Genomic DNA, 15,186 nt, shown 5'->3' with positions numbered 1-15,186 from the left:
ATAATTATTGTAACGGGCAAAACAGACTCAGCATAAGAAGATAGTAAGATTTATTGCTCATTACTAACAAGCTAGAGAAGTGAGAAACGAAGGAAAGAAACCAAAAGCACCTTCCCCCCCCCCATCCACCCTCTTCCACCTCCTCTCCCCGAGCGGTGCGGGGGAATGGGGATTATGGTCAGTCTACAGCACTTCTTCTCTGCCGCTCCTTCTCGGTCACTCTCGTCCCCTGTGCTGTGGGGTCCCACCCACGGGATGCAGTCCTTGATGAACTGATCCAGCGTGGGCTTCCCACAGGCAGCAGCTCTTCCAGAACTGCTCCAGATATGGGTCCATACCACGGGGTCCATCCCTCAGGAGAAAACTGCTCCAACCTGGGTCCCCCATGGGCAGCAGCTCCTGACAGGTCACCTGCTCCTGAGTGGGCTCCTCTCCACGGGCTACAGGTCTGGCCCGGAATCTGCTCTGGCAGGGGTCTTCCACAGGCGGCAGCCTCCGTCGGTGCAGGGCCACCTGCTCCACCGTGGTCTCCTCCACGGGCTGCAGCGTGGAACCCTGCTCCACCGTGGTACTCCATGGGCTGCAGGGGGACATCCTGCTTCACCATGGTCCTCACCACAGGCTGCAGGGAACTTCTGCTCCGGCGCCTGGAGCACCTCTCCCCCTTCTTCTACACTGACCTTGGCACCTGCAAAGCTGTTTCTCACTCCCTTCACTCTCCCGGCTGCTGTGTGGCGCAGCGTTTTTTTCCCTGTCAAATATGCTCTCACAGAGGCGCAAAACAACATCGCTTATTGGCTCAGCTCTGGAAAACAATGGGGCCCTTCCCAAACATGGGGCAGCTTCTAGATCTTTCTCACAGAAACCACCCCTATGGCCCCCTGCTACCAAAACCTTGCCACGTAAACCCACTACAGCCTTTTAGAAGAACCAAAAGGTGTTCCCAAGAAAAAAATCTTTCTCTAGAGGAACCCTGTGGAATTTTTTGTTTTGTTTTGTTTTGTTTGTTTTGTTTTGTTTTGCCTTTTACTTTTGTCCTCCAAAGAACCATCTCCAAAACCCTACAAGGGAGAAATTAATTAAAGAATCACTTAGCTTAAAAGGAAGAATTGCCAGGTTGCTCAAGAGGAAGTTCATGTCATGGCTGTGTCTAATGAGCTTAGCTATTCATATAGTTTCTATTCTTTCACCTCAGTTTGAATACTCATCTGCCAAACATCATCACACCAGAGACAAACTGTAAAAACAAGGATTTTATGAACACATCATTTCAACATACACTGTTGTAACTGCCTTACCAATTCTTGCTAATACAACATCAAATTAAGGTCCATTAAGCTTTAACATCTTAAATGTGAGAAAGACTTTTAATCTTTTACTTTTTAAATTAATACTTCTGTAGTTTTTATACCAGAAGGAATACTTGAGCATTTCATGTTTCTGACTGCACTGAATATCTCTCATGATTCATTCTTGGAAAACCAAACCTCTGGGAAACAAAACAAAAAGCTCACATCATGATGATGAATGCAGTAAAAGAGAAGAAATGTAACAGAATCCTTTAAGGCGGCCTCACAGGCAGTTACCAAATTTTGCTCAGAATTGAATGGGTGGGTGGCTACTGCAGGTGTCTTATTTCTGCTTGCTTATTTTCAACCCAAGCTATATTAAAGTTAGTTTCCAAGTAATTTATAATGTAGCAAGATGGAAACCATTTGGATTTCCTAGGCAGTATTTTCAGTAACTGAAAGACAATATAAGAAATTAAGAAACAGAATTTATTTATTTTATTTTATTTTGTTTGTTTTTTTTAGGTCTTACTGTAATAGTCACCATTTCTGAAGGTGCTACAATTTATCAAACTACTACAGAGGGATATTCTGGTTTTCTTTTCATTCCAGATTGAAATGCAACCATAGAAGTTTGTCTTCAAACTTTGAGTCCTTCATCTAGGGATGTCTGATTCACTTTCCCAGTTGTTCTTACTTTTTTTCTGCAAATGTTGTTATTCACCCACTGCAAGAGGAACTGTAAAATTTTCCAAGCAGTCACCACTGATTTCCTCCTGTACTATCCCTGCCAACTTCTCAGGTGTGGTTACATTTCCAATTACAAATCTTTCCTGCATCTGCTGTAAAGACCTCTGGGAAAGCCCCATGATTAGTTCATATCCAGTCACTCCCTTACTTCTCAGAAATCACACCATCTTTCCTTACATCCCACTCAATCTTAAATGACATCCTTTAACTATTACATTTTTTTTAATGTCAATTACTTTCCCCATAGTTAGAATTCTTCAATTAAAATCTATATCAGCTTCTGTCTTTACAGTCAAAATTTTCACCACAATTGCTTACATCCAGGTCCCACAAAAACAATACAGAAGAGTAACACATTCATAACATAGCAATAATACAATCTAGCTTCTCTTATTCATCAAAAGTAAAGACCAAGACCAAAGTAAATGTTTTTTTTTGTTTTCTTTTGTTTGTTTGTTTGTTTGTTTGTTTTGTTTTTTCCCCAGGCCTCATACTCTCAAGCATGAACTTCCAAAATTCCTCTGATTTGCAATGAAATTAATTACTCTTCACTTGCAGATCATCATATCTTCTCCAGAAATTCCCAGTTTGTGGGTTTGTTTGTTGTTTTGTTTGTTTGTTTTGTTTTGTTTTTTTCTCATACAAAGTTCTTGTATCATTATCTTGTTAGAATCCTTGGGCATTTCTGACTTGTATTCTGTCCATTCCCTCCTGTATTTTAACATCCTGACACCTTCTTTTCTCACTGTGTCACACAGAATTCTTTAACTTTCCCCTCCTTTAATCTCCACAGCTCTGTCTTTCCCAGCAGCATTTGAGCTAGGTCTTCCTAAAGCTCTAGGTAAGAAATCTTTCATAACCCTTTGGTGGTAAACATATTATGTAATGGAGAAGTATGCCTGGACAATGACAATTAGTGTAGTTTCTCCTTCAAACAGGGTGATCCCTTTGCAGTTACTGATGTCTTATAATTACAATGGATCCCTTATTAATCCCACCCCATTTCCTTTGGTGGTCATCAGAGTTAAACAGCATTTCTCTTCTCTTTCTTTCCAGTCCCAGTCTGGCAGCCCAAATCTTAAATACTTGTCTTATCTACACTAGCAATAAAGGGCACAGACTAATTTACTGAAGCATCATATCATTGAAAGGTCAGTTTTTTATAAAAGTATTTCGTTTACTCAATCAAGATTCAGTAGTTTTTGTTATCACTTCTAATATATATACTTGGGCTCTTCTAGGTTAACATAAAGATGTATTAAATGCATTTCAGTGTATGTTTTGTGGGTGATAAGAGAAGTTCATCCTATGGAATTGGTTATTGAAATGCATATAAATTACAATCAAAAGCAATATGAATTAAGTGATCATAATTTGTAGTTGCCAATGTTTTTACTGCCATCTCCAAAAGTAGCACATTTGACTTGATAAATTACAGATGACTTTCTTCTATGAACCTACTTAGTTGGAAACTCCAACATTTTAAATAGTTAAACTAGGTACTGAAAACAGACCTGGGTAACTGTATAAATGATATTTTAAAATTAGTACAGGCTGTAAATAGACTGTTTATAAACAGGATGCCTTGTGTGTGTTTAAACTTTGTAAAGCCCTCAAAAGTGGGGGCAATGCCATCATGGCATTCCTGTTAGTCATTCACAAGTTTTAAAACCTTTTTTAGTGTTACCCAAAATATTTTTAATTCTTAAGATACAGTTAAATAAAACATTAGTGATTTTTGATAACTGTCATTAGCTGTTTTACTAGGAAGGAAATTAGATTGCATTGTCATAAAGAAAAACTATATAAATAAAAAAAAAAAAAAAAACCAACCTTATAAAGACTTTACTCAATCGTGCTGCTGTAGTTTCTATTATTACTGCTAATATATACACTCAGGCTCTACTAGGTTAACATAAAGATGTATTAAATGCATTTCAGGATATGTTTTATGGGTGATAAGAGAAATTCATCCTATAGAATTCTTGATTGAAATACATATAAATTAATGACAAAAGCATTAATTAAGTGACCATAATTTGAATACCTATGAAAATTTACCTTGATTTTATCTACTTCACCAAGAATACTGGAAGTGCTCACTTACTTTACCTTCTGCCCTTGAGAACCACAGCAACAGCAACATAGAGAAGGAAGCTAAACCTCTTAGCAGCCACATGCAATACTGGGTAAAAATGGTATGTTTTGGGCACTCTAGCCATTCCCTCTCAGCACCTTGAGTTATTACACTGAACAATGTCATGCAGTTGAACCACTTTTAAGACTTGGTAATCTTTTACTTAGCTATTAGCAACATTTACTCTGCTCTGGTGAGGCCACACCTTGAGTACTGTGTTCAGTTTTGGGCCCCTCACTACAAGAAGGTTATCGAGGCCCTGGAATGTGTCCAGAGAAGAGCTACGAAGCTGGTGAAGGGCCTGGGACACAAGTCTTGTGAGGAGCAGCTGAGGGAACTTGGGTCATTTAGTCTGGTGAAAAGGATGCTCAGGAAGGAAGCTGTGGGGAGCTGGGGGTTGGCCTCTTCTCACAGGTGATAGGACTAGAGGGAATGGTCTCAAGTTGCACCAGGGGATGTTTAGGTTGGAAATTAGGAGACATTTATTCTCAGAAAGAGCAGTCAGGCATTGGAACGGGTTGCCCAGGGAGATTGTGGAGTCACCATCCCTGGGGGTGTTTAAGGAAAGGTTGGACATGGTACTTAGGGACATGGTTAAATGGGTGACAGTAAGTAGGGTGATGGTAGGACCAGATTATCTTGGAGGTCTTTTTCAACCTTAATGATTCTATGATTTCACTTTATGATCAGTAGTTTTCTTGATAATCCGATGCATTACTTTCTCTTTTTACCACTTTGTTTACCAGCTTTGTACTTCACCAAAGCAGCAGAACAGATCTTAGCTTAACATCTCTGAATACTTGGCATCTGGCTCAGTACTTGTTCAGTGTTAGGTTCAGCATACCTTTGACCAGCAATATTAATTCAATTAAGGCAGCCAACAAGAGGGTTTTTAACAACATCAAAACCTGTCCAAGTGAAAAATGGTTGTTTTTTATGTCATGAATATTTGAATCTGCCTCAATATGTGAACATGACAGCTATGCTTGAAAATACTGTCTTCAAGAAGTGCAAGATTTAGTTTAAAATATATCTGAGGGCATTCAACAGAGGCTCCTCTGGATCTGAGGAAAGATCTGCCAGAACATTTCCAAATATTAAGTCCTTCAATATCAAATCCAAGTCACTTAAGCATTACTGAATGCCAGGACTATGAGCTAGTGCTGGCCAAGTTGATGCATGTCTACTAACCATTCTGTGAAGCCCAGCAGGGCACATTCACTAATTAAGCAGCCTGGACCATTGCCATTGAGTCTGAAAGCTCCATGGATTGTGAGTACTCAAGTAGTTTAAGTTGTGGTTCTAAGTTCCAGGGCATTGATTGAACTGCCATGCTTCTGCCTAGGACACAAAAGCACTATCAGGGGTGTCTAAATTCCATTAAAATGTCATTGCTGGAACTCTGATGTACATTATCTCTGTTTAGAGGTGTCCTAATTTTGCACTTGTGTTTTTAGATACATGAGGTGACAAATTACACTGATTTACCCTACCCTGCTTCTGGCAGATGTCACAAGCTAGCAGTCTAACAATGGTAACTCTTAACTTAATATTCTTCTGTTAAATCATATATCTGTCATAGGTGAAAGTCGAACAATAACCTGACATCTATTCTATTTTAATTTAGAATGTGTACAGTTATTTTTCATTCCAATATTTAATCTCTTCAGACTCAAAGCTTATATTCCTTTGCTACATTAATGCAAAGTTTAAAGCAATTCTGCCTAATAACCAATTTTTTGTATGAAACTGTGTTCCATCCAAGCAGATGAGAGTTATTTTACAACTGGCATTAAGCCATTCAAATCTCAGAAGTATAGACGTTATCTTATTTTTAAAACATTCAAACAGAGCTGAGATGGGTTTATAGATTTACTGAAGTGTTTGTGGTGTTTAGAGCAACACCTCAAAGCTTCTTTTATCCTTAGCCATAGAATTAAATTTTTCTTACATGCGGTACACAACACAGCAGTATCTCCTAAGGAAAGTTATATGTGAACTTGCAGTCATAGAAGTATTTAGAAATTCAGAGTCAAAACTCAGTCCTCTGGATCTTAATCCTGTCTGATCGTTTAGCAAGATCTTGTTTTAGGCAACTCATTTCACAGTCATTCCAAATACAATTTTTTTTTAATTATTTTTTTTTTAATGTAAGTGGATATTAAACAAGGTGAGGTTTTCTTTCCACACTTGTGAAAGAGGGATAACTGTTGCTTCTACATACATTCATTCAATTCTTAAGAAACATTTGTTCTGGATCTCAATTATTATTTCTTTGTTTACAGTTAGTTTATTTTAAAGTCTCTTTGCTGTGATGAAGCTTAGAGGAGACATCTAAATCTGAAAATCCCAGAAAATGTGTTGCCAACATATTGCTTGCTAGTGTGCAATGTTAGTGTCTCTTATAAATGAACAAATGGAAAAATAATGCAAAAGCTTTTGGACTTCAGGCTAATCTCATTATTAAAACGAGGTAGTCTTTTTCAGTCGCAGTGAGAATTTCTTTAGAACTTATTTTGAAAATCCTCAAGCTTAGATAACATCCTTTACAGTGCAGCTTATTCTCAACAACAGTGCAAGAAATATTAGTCCAGTGTTAGAATGAACCTACACATTCTTTTAAATCCAAATGCCAAATCAGACACCCAGTATAAGTGACTAATTCCTAGATGCATTTGAATACATAAAGAAGGAAGGTAGAACTTGCTCTTGTCTATAAAGGAGATAGTGTGCAGTGTAGGCTGATGGACTAAGAGTTTTGTTCCTACTATATCCTTTCCACCCCATGCAAAGCAGATGCACTAGCTTTATGCTCTTCAGTCTGACTGTTGTGTCACCCCTACAGATAACAACGTTCTTCCACTTTAAATATTTTCACAATCCGGTCTTTCTATAAAATTTCTATATCTTCCCTTCAACTACACAAGCTGAATAACTAGCAAACAAACAAACAAACAAAAAGCTCCATGCAACAACCTACAGCAGAGCGCCTACCTGAAGAGATGGGAATCAGCAACTCCAGCCAAAATAGCCCTGCCTCCCTTCAGCAGAGCCCTCTTTCCTATTTAGTCCTTTTGCCAGAGGTTGGATGAGAACGAGGGAAGTTTAAGATGTTTCTCTGACCCTAAGCACCTGCAATTGCCTGTGGCAGAAAAAGTCCACCAGCACTCTTTTGACTCTTTTGAACCTTTTCAATCTTCTTCCATTTACCTGCAATAGAGAAGGAACCACAGAAGCCAAAGATACACAGGAAAGTGCACTTCTGGAAGCTCTAAAGCACCCCCGTAAAATTCACTGATTCTTCGGCATTGAAACCCATGAGGATTCTTTCCTTCTTCATCTCTCTTACCAGCACAGATTACTATTGCATTTACTGCAAGATTTACCTACACTACTGAGACACTCCAAGACTTTTCAGGTGGACAGCTTTTCACAGACTGAAAATTAGATGGCAACAACTCAGTTTGTACAATCTAACTGGATCAGATATAATGACATCTATAGAGTATATTACTGCTAATGTAGTCTAACTGCTTTGTGCCTCACTGCATTTTATTAGTTACTATTATTTTATTAGTTACTATTGCTTGTATTGTAGGCCTGAATCACTTGTGATCCATTGCTATTGGAAACACCAGAATGCAGGGCTGCAGGTGATATGCTGTCACCTTTTTCTGAATAGCATTGACACAAACTGAAAAAAGGATTGCAGCTTCTCAAAAGAGAATTAAATCCTTTGTTATTATCGAAATAAGAATGGGCAGTGCTGTTGTGATTACTAGTTGGGGTCATTACCTTATCCTTATATTTTCTCTTTCAGGGTAAATAGAGATACACCAAAAATAGGTACACTGTGGAAATCACAAATACTTCTGTAGAAATAAGAAATCATCAGAACCCACTGAAGTTAACTGAATTCAATATCAGTTTTATCCACCCAAATAGCATAATGAAATAATTGCTGAAATATATTAACCAGTCACATGTAGAATGGAAATAAACACTTTTTTATTTGTCTGTCTGATATTCTGCTTTCATTATGTTTGTTTGTTTGTTTGTTTGGCTTTTCAAATAGCTAAGAAGCTTTATTTGAAGTTTGAAGTTTTGTCATTTCCATGTTCTATTTCAGCTGATGATCATGGTATGAGCTACAAAAACACCTACAAGAAAAAAAAAAATCTTCAGAAATGTAGCTTAGACAGCAGCTCAGAAAAGTACTTTCGGTACAGAAAAGTACTTTCAGTACAGAAAAGTTTTCAGCAGTCAACATTATAGTCTAAAAAAACTCACATCCCTTATCTTCTATATCTATGTGCTTCCTACAGGAATCACATTCTATTTTCTATTATTGAAAAAAAAAAAAAAAAAAAAAAAAAAAGTCATGTGAAATAAGTTTATGTTGATGTATTGTTTTATTTTACAGGTAATGGACTGTGCAATGCCTCTGATTGGTGAGCATCAGACTGAAGACAGGCAACATATAACTGAACTAGTCGTAAGCAAAATGAACCAAATGTTGTCCAAAACTCCTATTCCATCTCCTCAGAGACCCACTGCCACTCAGCAGCCTCAGGTAGGAAACCTTTGCTTTTAAAATAGAGCATCTTTTTCCATAATTTTACACTCAAAATTTTCCTCTAAGAATTTGGCTGGACGACTACACAGACATACCCTCAACTACAAGGATTCAAGAGCTTATCAACACATTTAATAGGTTTGTCATATTTAAATGAGATTATCTCTAGAAATAATTGTGTAGTGCAGGCAATATTTTGTTTTGTTGATATGGTTCTACTAGTAAACTGATAACTCTGGTTTCAGTGAACTACCAGGTTTTGTATTGTTTCCTTTCAGCTACAGCTGTATAAAATGTCATGGCAGATCATGACATCCTTGAGGATGTCAATAAGAATGCTGAAACAATATTTCTTATGCATTTGTGAGAAGTGACTACTTCATGACTATATGATCATCTTTTTGCTACCAGTTGTCTTTCAGACTTTGTAAATCATCTTTGTGTTTCAATTTCCACGCTTACAAAACACAAAATCTCTTTTATTGATCCTTCAGGTAACTTATGAGGCTGTAGTTTATTTGTACAAGGCTCTAAGAGTGTAAAAGGGGTATGTAAATGCTAACCAGCTTGTTGTATCAGTTCATAGGCCTAGACAGCAGGTCTGGTCAAGAGCAGCATTATTAGCTACAATTTTCATGTACTTCTTTTAACATACTGAGGGAATAAACCATGACAGTACATTCTGACATAGACTATTAAGGACTGTACTGCTACTCTATAACAGTGCAGCTCCATGGTGATCATTGAAACAGCAGAGTAAGCCAAACAGTAATACAGGAATTACCAAGCCTAAATCGAGAATCTATTTTTATTCCTAGTAGGCTCCACACCAGGTAAACAATTTGAAAACAATTTTGTGGCATACCTCAGACAGACTAGTTCTTGAGGTAGAATGACTAATATGTTCTTCAAATATATCATCATGTTTTAAGTTATAAAAATACATCATCCCACATAAAAAAGTGCTGTGGTTTCTATTTTTATTACAGCCACTCAAAACTAAGCACAAAATTGTTTCAACCACAGAACCACATACAATGGAGAAGTTTCCATTCAACATGACTCAAGCCTATTGTAAAGAGAACTGAAAAAGAGGGACACAGAGGAGAAAAAATAAGTCACCTAATGCCAAAATACCATTTCTTTTAGGATGAGTAGTTTACCCATATACTAAAATGAAGCAAAGTATATAATCCAGAGATGCCTGGAGCATACCACTCAACATAAGACAAAATTTGTAGCATTAATAGACAGATTCCCAGTTTAGTTATAAAAATTAGTGGAAATAAAAAAAAATAATAATAATAGAAAAATTAGATAGATTTAGTGTACGAGATTTCACATTCTGGAGAGAAAAAAAAATAACCTAAGGTCTGGATAGGCATGCTATGCTTCCCTGGATTTCCAAGAAGACAAGGATGGACAAATGTTTGTACATATTGGTATCTTCTAAAGAAACTGGTTATCTGTTGTATGTAAATAGAGTTTTCATATGTTTCTAAAGAACACTGCCTATGTAAGACAAGGTCTAGAATGAAAATAGGATAAGCAACATTTTTAGAAAGTTTCTAAATTCCTCAGTCATTGCTGTCACCTATCACGTCCATGAAAAGTTTGTGTGTTTTTTTGTTCTTCCCTCTTAGGCCAAAAATCTTTGAATGAATCAAAAGATAATATTTGCTGCGTAGCTGTTGAATTTCTGTTATATTTCTGCTTACTTACTTTAGGTTACTGAAGAATTCAGCCTTTGCTAATGGCAACAGGATGTTATTTAATGTTAACCTTATTTTCATTATCATACCCTTTAATTATGAGTTGCAGTTAATCAAAATCAGAAATATCTCTTCAGAATATTTGCAATATTTGTTGATCAGACTCTGGTTCCTTAAAATTTGCCTTGTCATATTATCCACCAGCTTAGGACAGACAAAAATGACCAGAAGTTCTACAGAAGATGCCATTTGAAAATACCCATTAATCTTCCCAGATTTAAGTAATGATTATGAATGATCTATAGTATTTAAAACAGGTATCTCCTCACACAACACTTATTTTTAACTATTTTTTTTTTCCTAAGAATAAAGTTAGTCTGTTAAAACAAACTGTCCCTTGCATCTTTGAACAGTTTTCTTCTTTTCTAATCTGAGACATTATTTTCTATTCTTCAAAAATACAGCCTGTTCGTTGGCAGGGGTAAGGGGAGATACTGCATATTTCTGAATGTCATATAAAATGGAAAGCCAGTAATTTATCCCAAATAAAGTATATGCATATGTATTTGTGGTTTTAGAGACCAAAGTAATACAGATATCACAGTTAAATGAACAGTTTGCAGCCAGTGGTACAGCTATAGATGAGCCGCATTTTGAATTCCCTTATTATCTGCATAGCATTTTTTAAAATTAGGTATAATGTGTTCACTACTGTGGCATTGAGGGCATCCTGCATAAAAGAGTGCTTCAATTTATAAATGCCCACAATGGTCACTACTGTTCCAGTTAACTAGTAATCCATCAGAAAACAAATCAATGATTAGGAAAACAAGTCTTTGTTTAGAGCTATGCAGCCAAATCTTGATGGAAACGATTGGCCTTGTAATATGTTCTGAAGGCCAACAAAGTTCTCTCTGTCAGAGTGCCAGAAGGAGCAAATTCCAAAGGTAAGGCCCTCAGATAACTGTGTTGCTTATGTTGAAATCTCACTGGCATAGATCCTTTGATTCTTAATCTGAAATATCAGTTACATAGACTTTCAAAATATATATTTTGTATATTATTTATTTACCCATTTGTTTATTTATAAACACTTGGGCAGGCCCTATAACAAGTTACACTAGTACACTGAAAGGCAGAGAATTAATCTGTGAGTGAGAAAAGCTGTTCTTTCTGTTGCACCTCACCCCCCTGATTCTGGCTGTTGCCAGCAAACTGTGTGTCATGCTTTTGAGGTCCCAGGCTACTGCATAACTTTGACAGCATGATCGAACCATACCGGGATAGAAAGTATTACAAAAAGAAAGTAATTACAAGATTCAAAGCTTGCCAGTTTTGCTCTTATCAATGACTTTGGGAGTCTTCCCACTACAAAGAAAAGCAAGAATCCCTGGGCAGTTATGTCTGTCTGATATAGTTGTATACAGTCAAAAACTCTTTCAAATATTAACTTATTTCTATTTATTTTAAAAGCATGGAAGCTTGTTTTACCAACAACCATGATGAAAATATATAGTAGAACTCTAGCTAGGAATATGACATTTATGGATGTTTTTCCATGAAAGACCAAAATCCAGGTGCTCTACTTGTGGGCAATAAATGAAATCTAAATTTCTTCCTTTTGTAGCCTCTTTTAACACCTTTGACAAGCCAGCTGAGGAGCCTCTGTCAAATCTTCCTTAAAGCAACAACCAGTACATTAAACTACCCAGTGAAGTGTTCTAGGTAGTGGAATCACCTACCTGTCTCCATCTGTTGGTAGGAAAGATCACCAATTAAAATTCTGCTCTCTGAATTTGCAAAACTACAGGTGGTTGTTCAGTAGAGGGTATTTTAAACTTGTTTCTGTGGCAGCACTTGTATATAAAACAATAATAGTAAAACATAGTCAAAGCTGCATATCAATTCATGATACTAGTTGTGATGGAGTAAATTCTGTGTAGAATATTACATTATGCAAGAACATTACCATAAAATGCAAATGACTACAGTAAAGTTAGCAGTTGAAGCTAAGGAACATCATAGTAGAAAGTGTTTTTTCAATACAACTCTGTTGAGACCATGCTGCATTATCCACAAAAGATCAAGGAATTTTGTATCCTTAATGGAAGGAAGAAATGCATGCACCAGAGGCACAAAATCCATAACCACACAACATGACAAAGAGCATAGCATTACCAACTATATCTTGGTTCTGGTCCATTTAAAAGAAAGGAGTAGCACACCAGTTACAGAGCAATAAATAATGTAGAAGCAAAGAGGATGGTCCTTTGATAGTTTTGAGACTAGAACAGCAGAACCTGGCATCTTTCATTTCTTAACTTTCTCTTCTGCAAATCTGAAAGGCAGCATTAATCTGCTTGTTAGGTGAAGTAAACTTCTCTGCTAAAGTCCAGGTGTGGGCTTCATTTCTAAATGATGTTCTGCTTTATAGTCTCATAGTTGATCTAATTTCTTGAAGAGGAACAGGGCCATGACTTGTAGGTTTGCTACAGCTTTGTGGCATCCTTAAGCTGCCTAATACTAAACGTACTCACATTAGCCCGGCTGTATTCATATGACTGACTAGCACCACCACCAAGAATTCTCCTGTCACTGTCCCTTGGCACTTATTTGGAGGCACATATTTTTCTTCTCTGTTTTTGGAAGGAAAGACTGCCTAACAAATAAATGATATGAGATCACACTACATCTTTTTCTATGAAAGAAGGTAAACATACAGTTTGAGTATTAGTATTTGAGAATCCTACTGCAAAACAAATCACTTCCTGGTGTGATTAAATCCATACTAACAGACAGGAGGTGTAATTTATGAATAGCTTGCATTAAGGAAGTTGCTACATTTTCTGATGACCCCTAAAACCATATGTACTATATTTCTTTTTCTTAGGAGGACTTTTAAATAGGGGATAAATGGCTGCTCTGACATCATATAACCATAAAACAGATGTACATAGATTTGTGAAGCAGCATCTTATGGAAACCTGGATCCTTAATATACCTAAGAGATAGCCTGACTTTCTCTCTGCACAGGGCAAGGCAGCACAGAGAACCTGGAAAAAGTCTGGACAAGGTTTTACTGTTATGTCTCTTTAATTGTTTACTTTTCCAAATTCCTAATCATATTACTCTGTATAAACAAAGCAATATGTATAAACAGTCAATAAACAAGTGGTATATCTATGTAGCTGTTAATTGAGCATCTTCTGTAGTCTGCATTAGCATTTAATATGTATACTCTGTTGATAACCTCAGAAAGTTTGTATGCTCTTTGACAGGCACTAGTAAATACAAAGAAAATCTTACTAATTCTTTACTTCTTGCTATGTGCATCTAGAAGCCCTTTTAAATCACAGCACATTTAAAAGCACATTACTTTTTATGTTAAAATGTTAGTTGACTTACCATTGTGACTTTAAGAAAAAATCAGGCAGCACCAAGTTGGCTATATTGCCAGAAAATTTAAGACATTGTCATCAAGACTTACCAGAGACAATAAAAAATATTGCTGGTGCATATATACGCCATAGAACACTAAAAACTACATTTCAGTGGTTATATAAGTCAAAAGTCATTCTTAAAACTGGCATGTTAAACTGATTTTTACAAGTTATTTTTGAAATTGGATTTTCACTCCAGAGCTAGGATCTGTTTTACGTTTTGGTTCTTTGAATCCCAGCGACATCTTGTGGCCTCTTCTCTTTCTAATAACTGATTTTTAGAGCTGTCTTATTTATTACTACAACTTAGTGCATCGTATTACAGAAAGTATATCACCTTAAACAACAAATTGGATATATATTTTGCCAATATAAAATGTTTCCTTTTCAACCATTTTGCATAACACTATTATAAAGAAAAACAGTTGGTACCATTTTAGATCCTAAATGTATGGAATTAAGAAAAGCAGAAGAAAATAGAAATATAAAGGAACTTGAGCTCACCCCTTCCTGGTGAAAGGTGCAGGTACACTTCACTCCAGTTAAATTTACACCAGTCAAGTTTAATTATCACAAGCATATAATGGTAGCATACATTTTACTACACCAAGGATATTTTGTGCATCATTCAATTAGACATCTATTTGAGGCAGATCCTACAAGAACGTAGAAGTGATAGAGATCACAATGGAGGTGGAGATTCAGACTTAACTGCTGGATTAAAGATGTTTTTAAGAGCCTGGATGAGGTATTTAAAGCAGTCACTATTTCATTACACAAAGTTTGATTTATTTTAAGCATTTGAACTTGATATTCATGTAGTGTAATATTAAAAACAAAGTTCATGCAGGAAAATAAATCCTAATATTTTTAATATTGACAACAGTTAAAAAGTAGTGGAACACAACATACAGATGTTGAGAAGAGATTTTACTAAAAAATTGGTTCTAAAATTTAAGATAACCTATTTTAAAATGGCTATTAGAATCCCATACCAGTAGGTGGAGTAATTACTAAGGAGGTAAGTATATTTGGTCAGTTCTTTGCTTATTTAGTATTGTCTCTGTAGAGCAGGAACAGGTAAATAGCTTGCTGGATATCTGCTAGTGATGTCTACATAAATGTTTTTGGTGGTTAGCTGGGAATATATCAATTAAATGAAAACAAGTAAAACAAAACACTAATAAGTGCTTATATTTCCTAGTTTGTTTTGAAATAGTGTGCAACAACTAAACAAGTATGCCTTACAATGCCCTTTTTCAAAGGCTCTGGTGACATTTAG

The 15,186-nt window shown here is 36.4% G+C and overlaps 1 protein-coding gene across 1 annotated transcript in view; it reads left to right on the top strand.

Annotated features, from left to right (window-relative positions):
- Positions 1-15,186, top strand: part of SYN2 (synapsin II) — a 180,913-nt gene that overhangs the window by 149,966 nt on the left and 15,761 nt on the right. The window contains exon 10 of the mRNA XM_032194140.1: positions 8,600-8,749. Within this exon, the coding sequence (XP_032050031.1) occupies positions 8,600-8,749 (150 nt within the window). The remainder of the gene's footprint in view (positions 1-8,599; positions 8,750-15,186) is intronic.

This window comes from Aythya fuligula, chromosome 10 (genome assembly GCF_009819795.1).
Source record: "Aythya fuligula isolate bAytFul2 chromosome 10, bAytFul2.pri, whole genome shotgun sequence".
In the NCBI taxonomy this organism is placed as follows: Eukaryota; Metazoa; Chordata; class Aves; order Anseriformes; family Anatidae; genus Aythya; species Aythya fuligula.
Note: the sequence above shows the minus strand (reverse complement) of the source record. Positions and strands in the feature narration are given on the sequence as shown.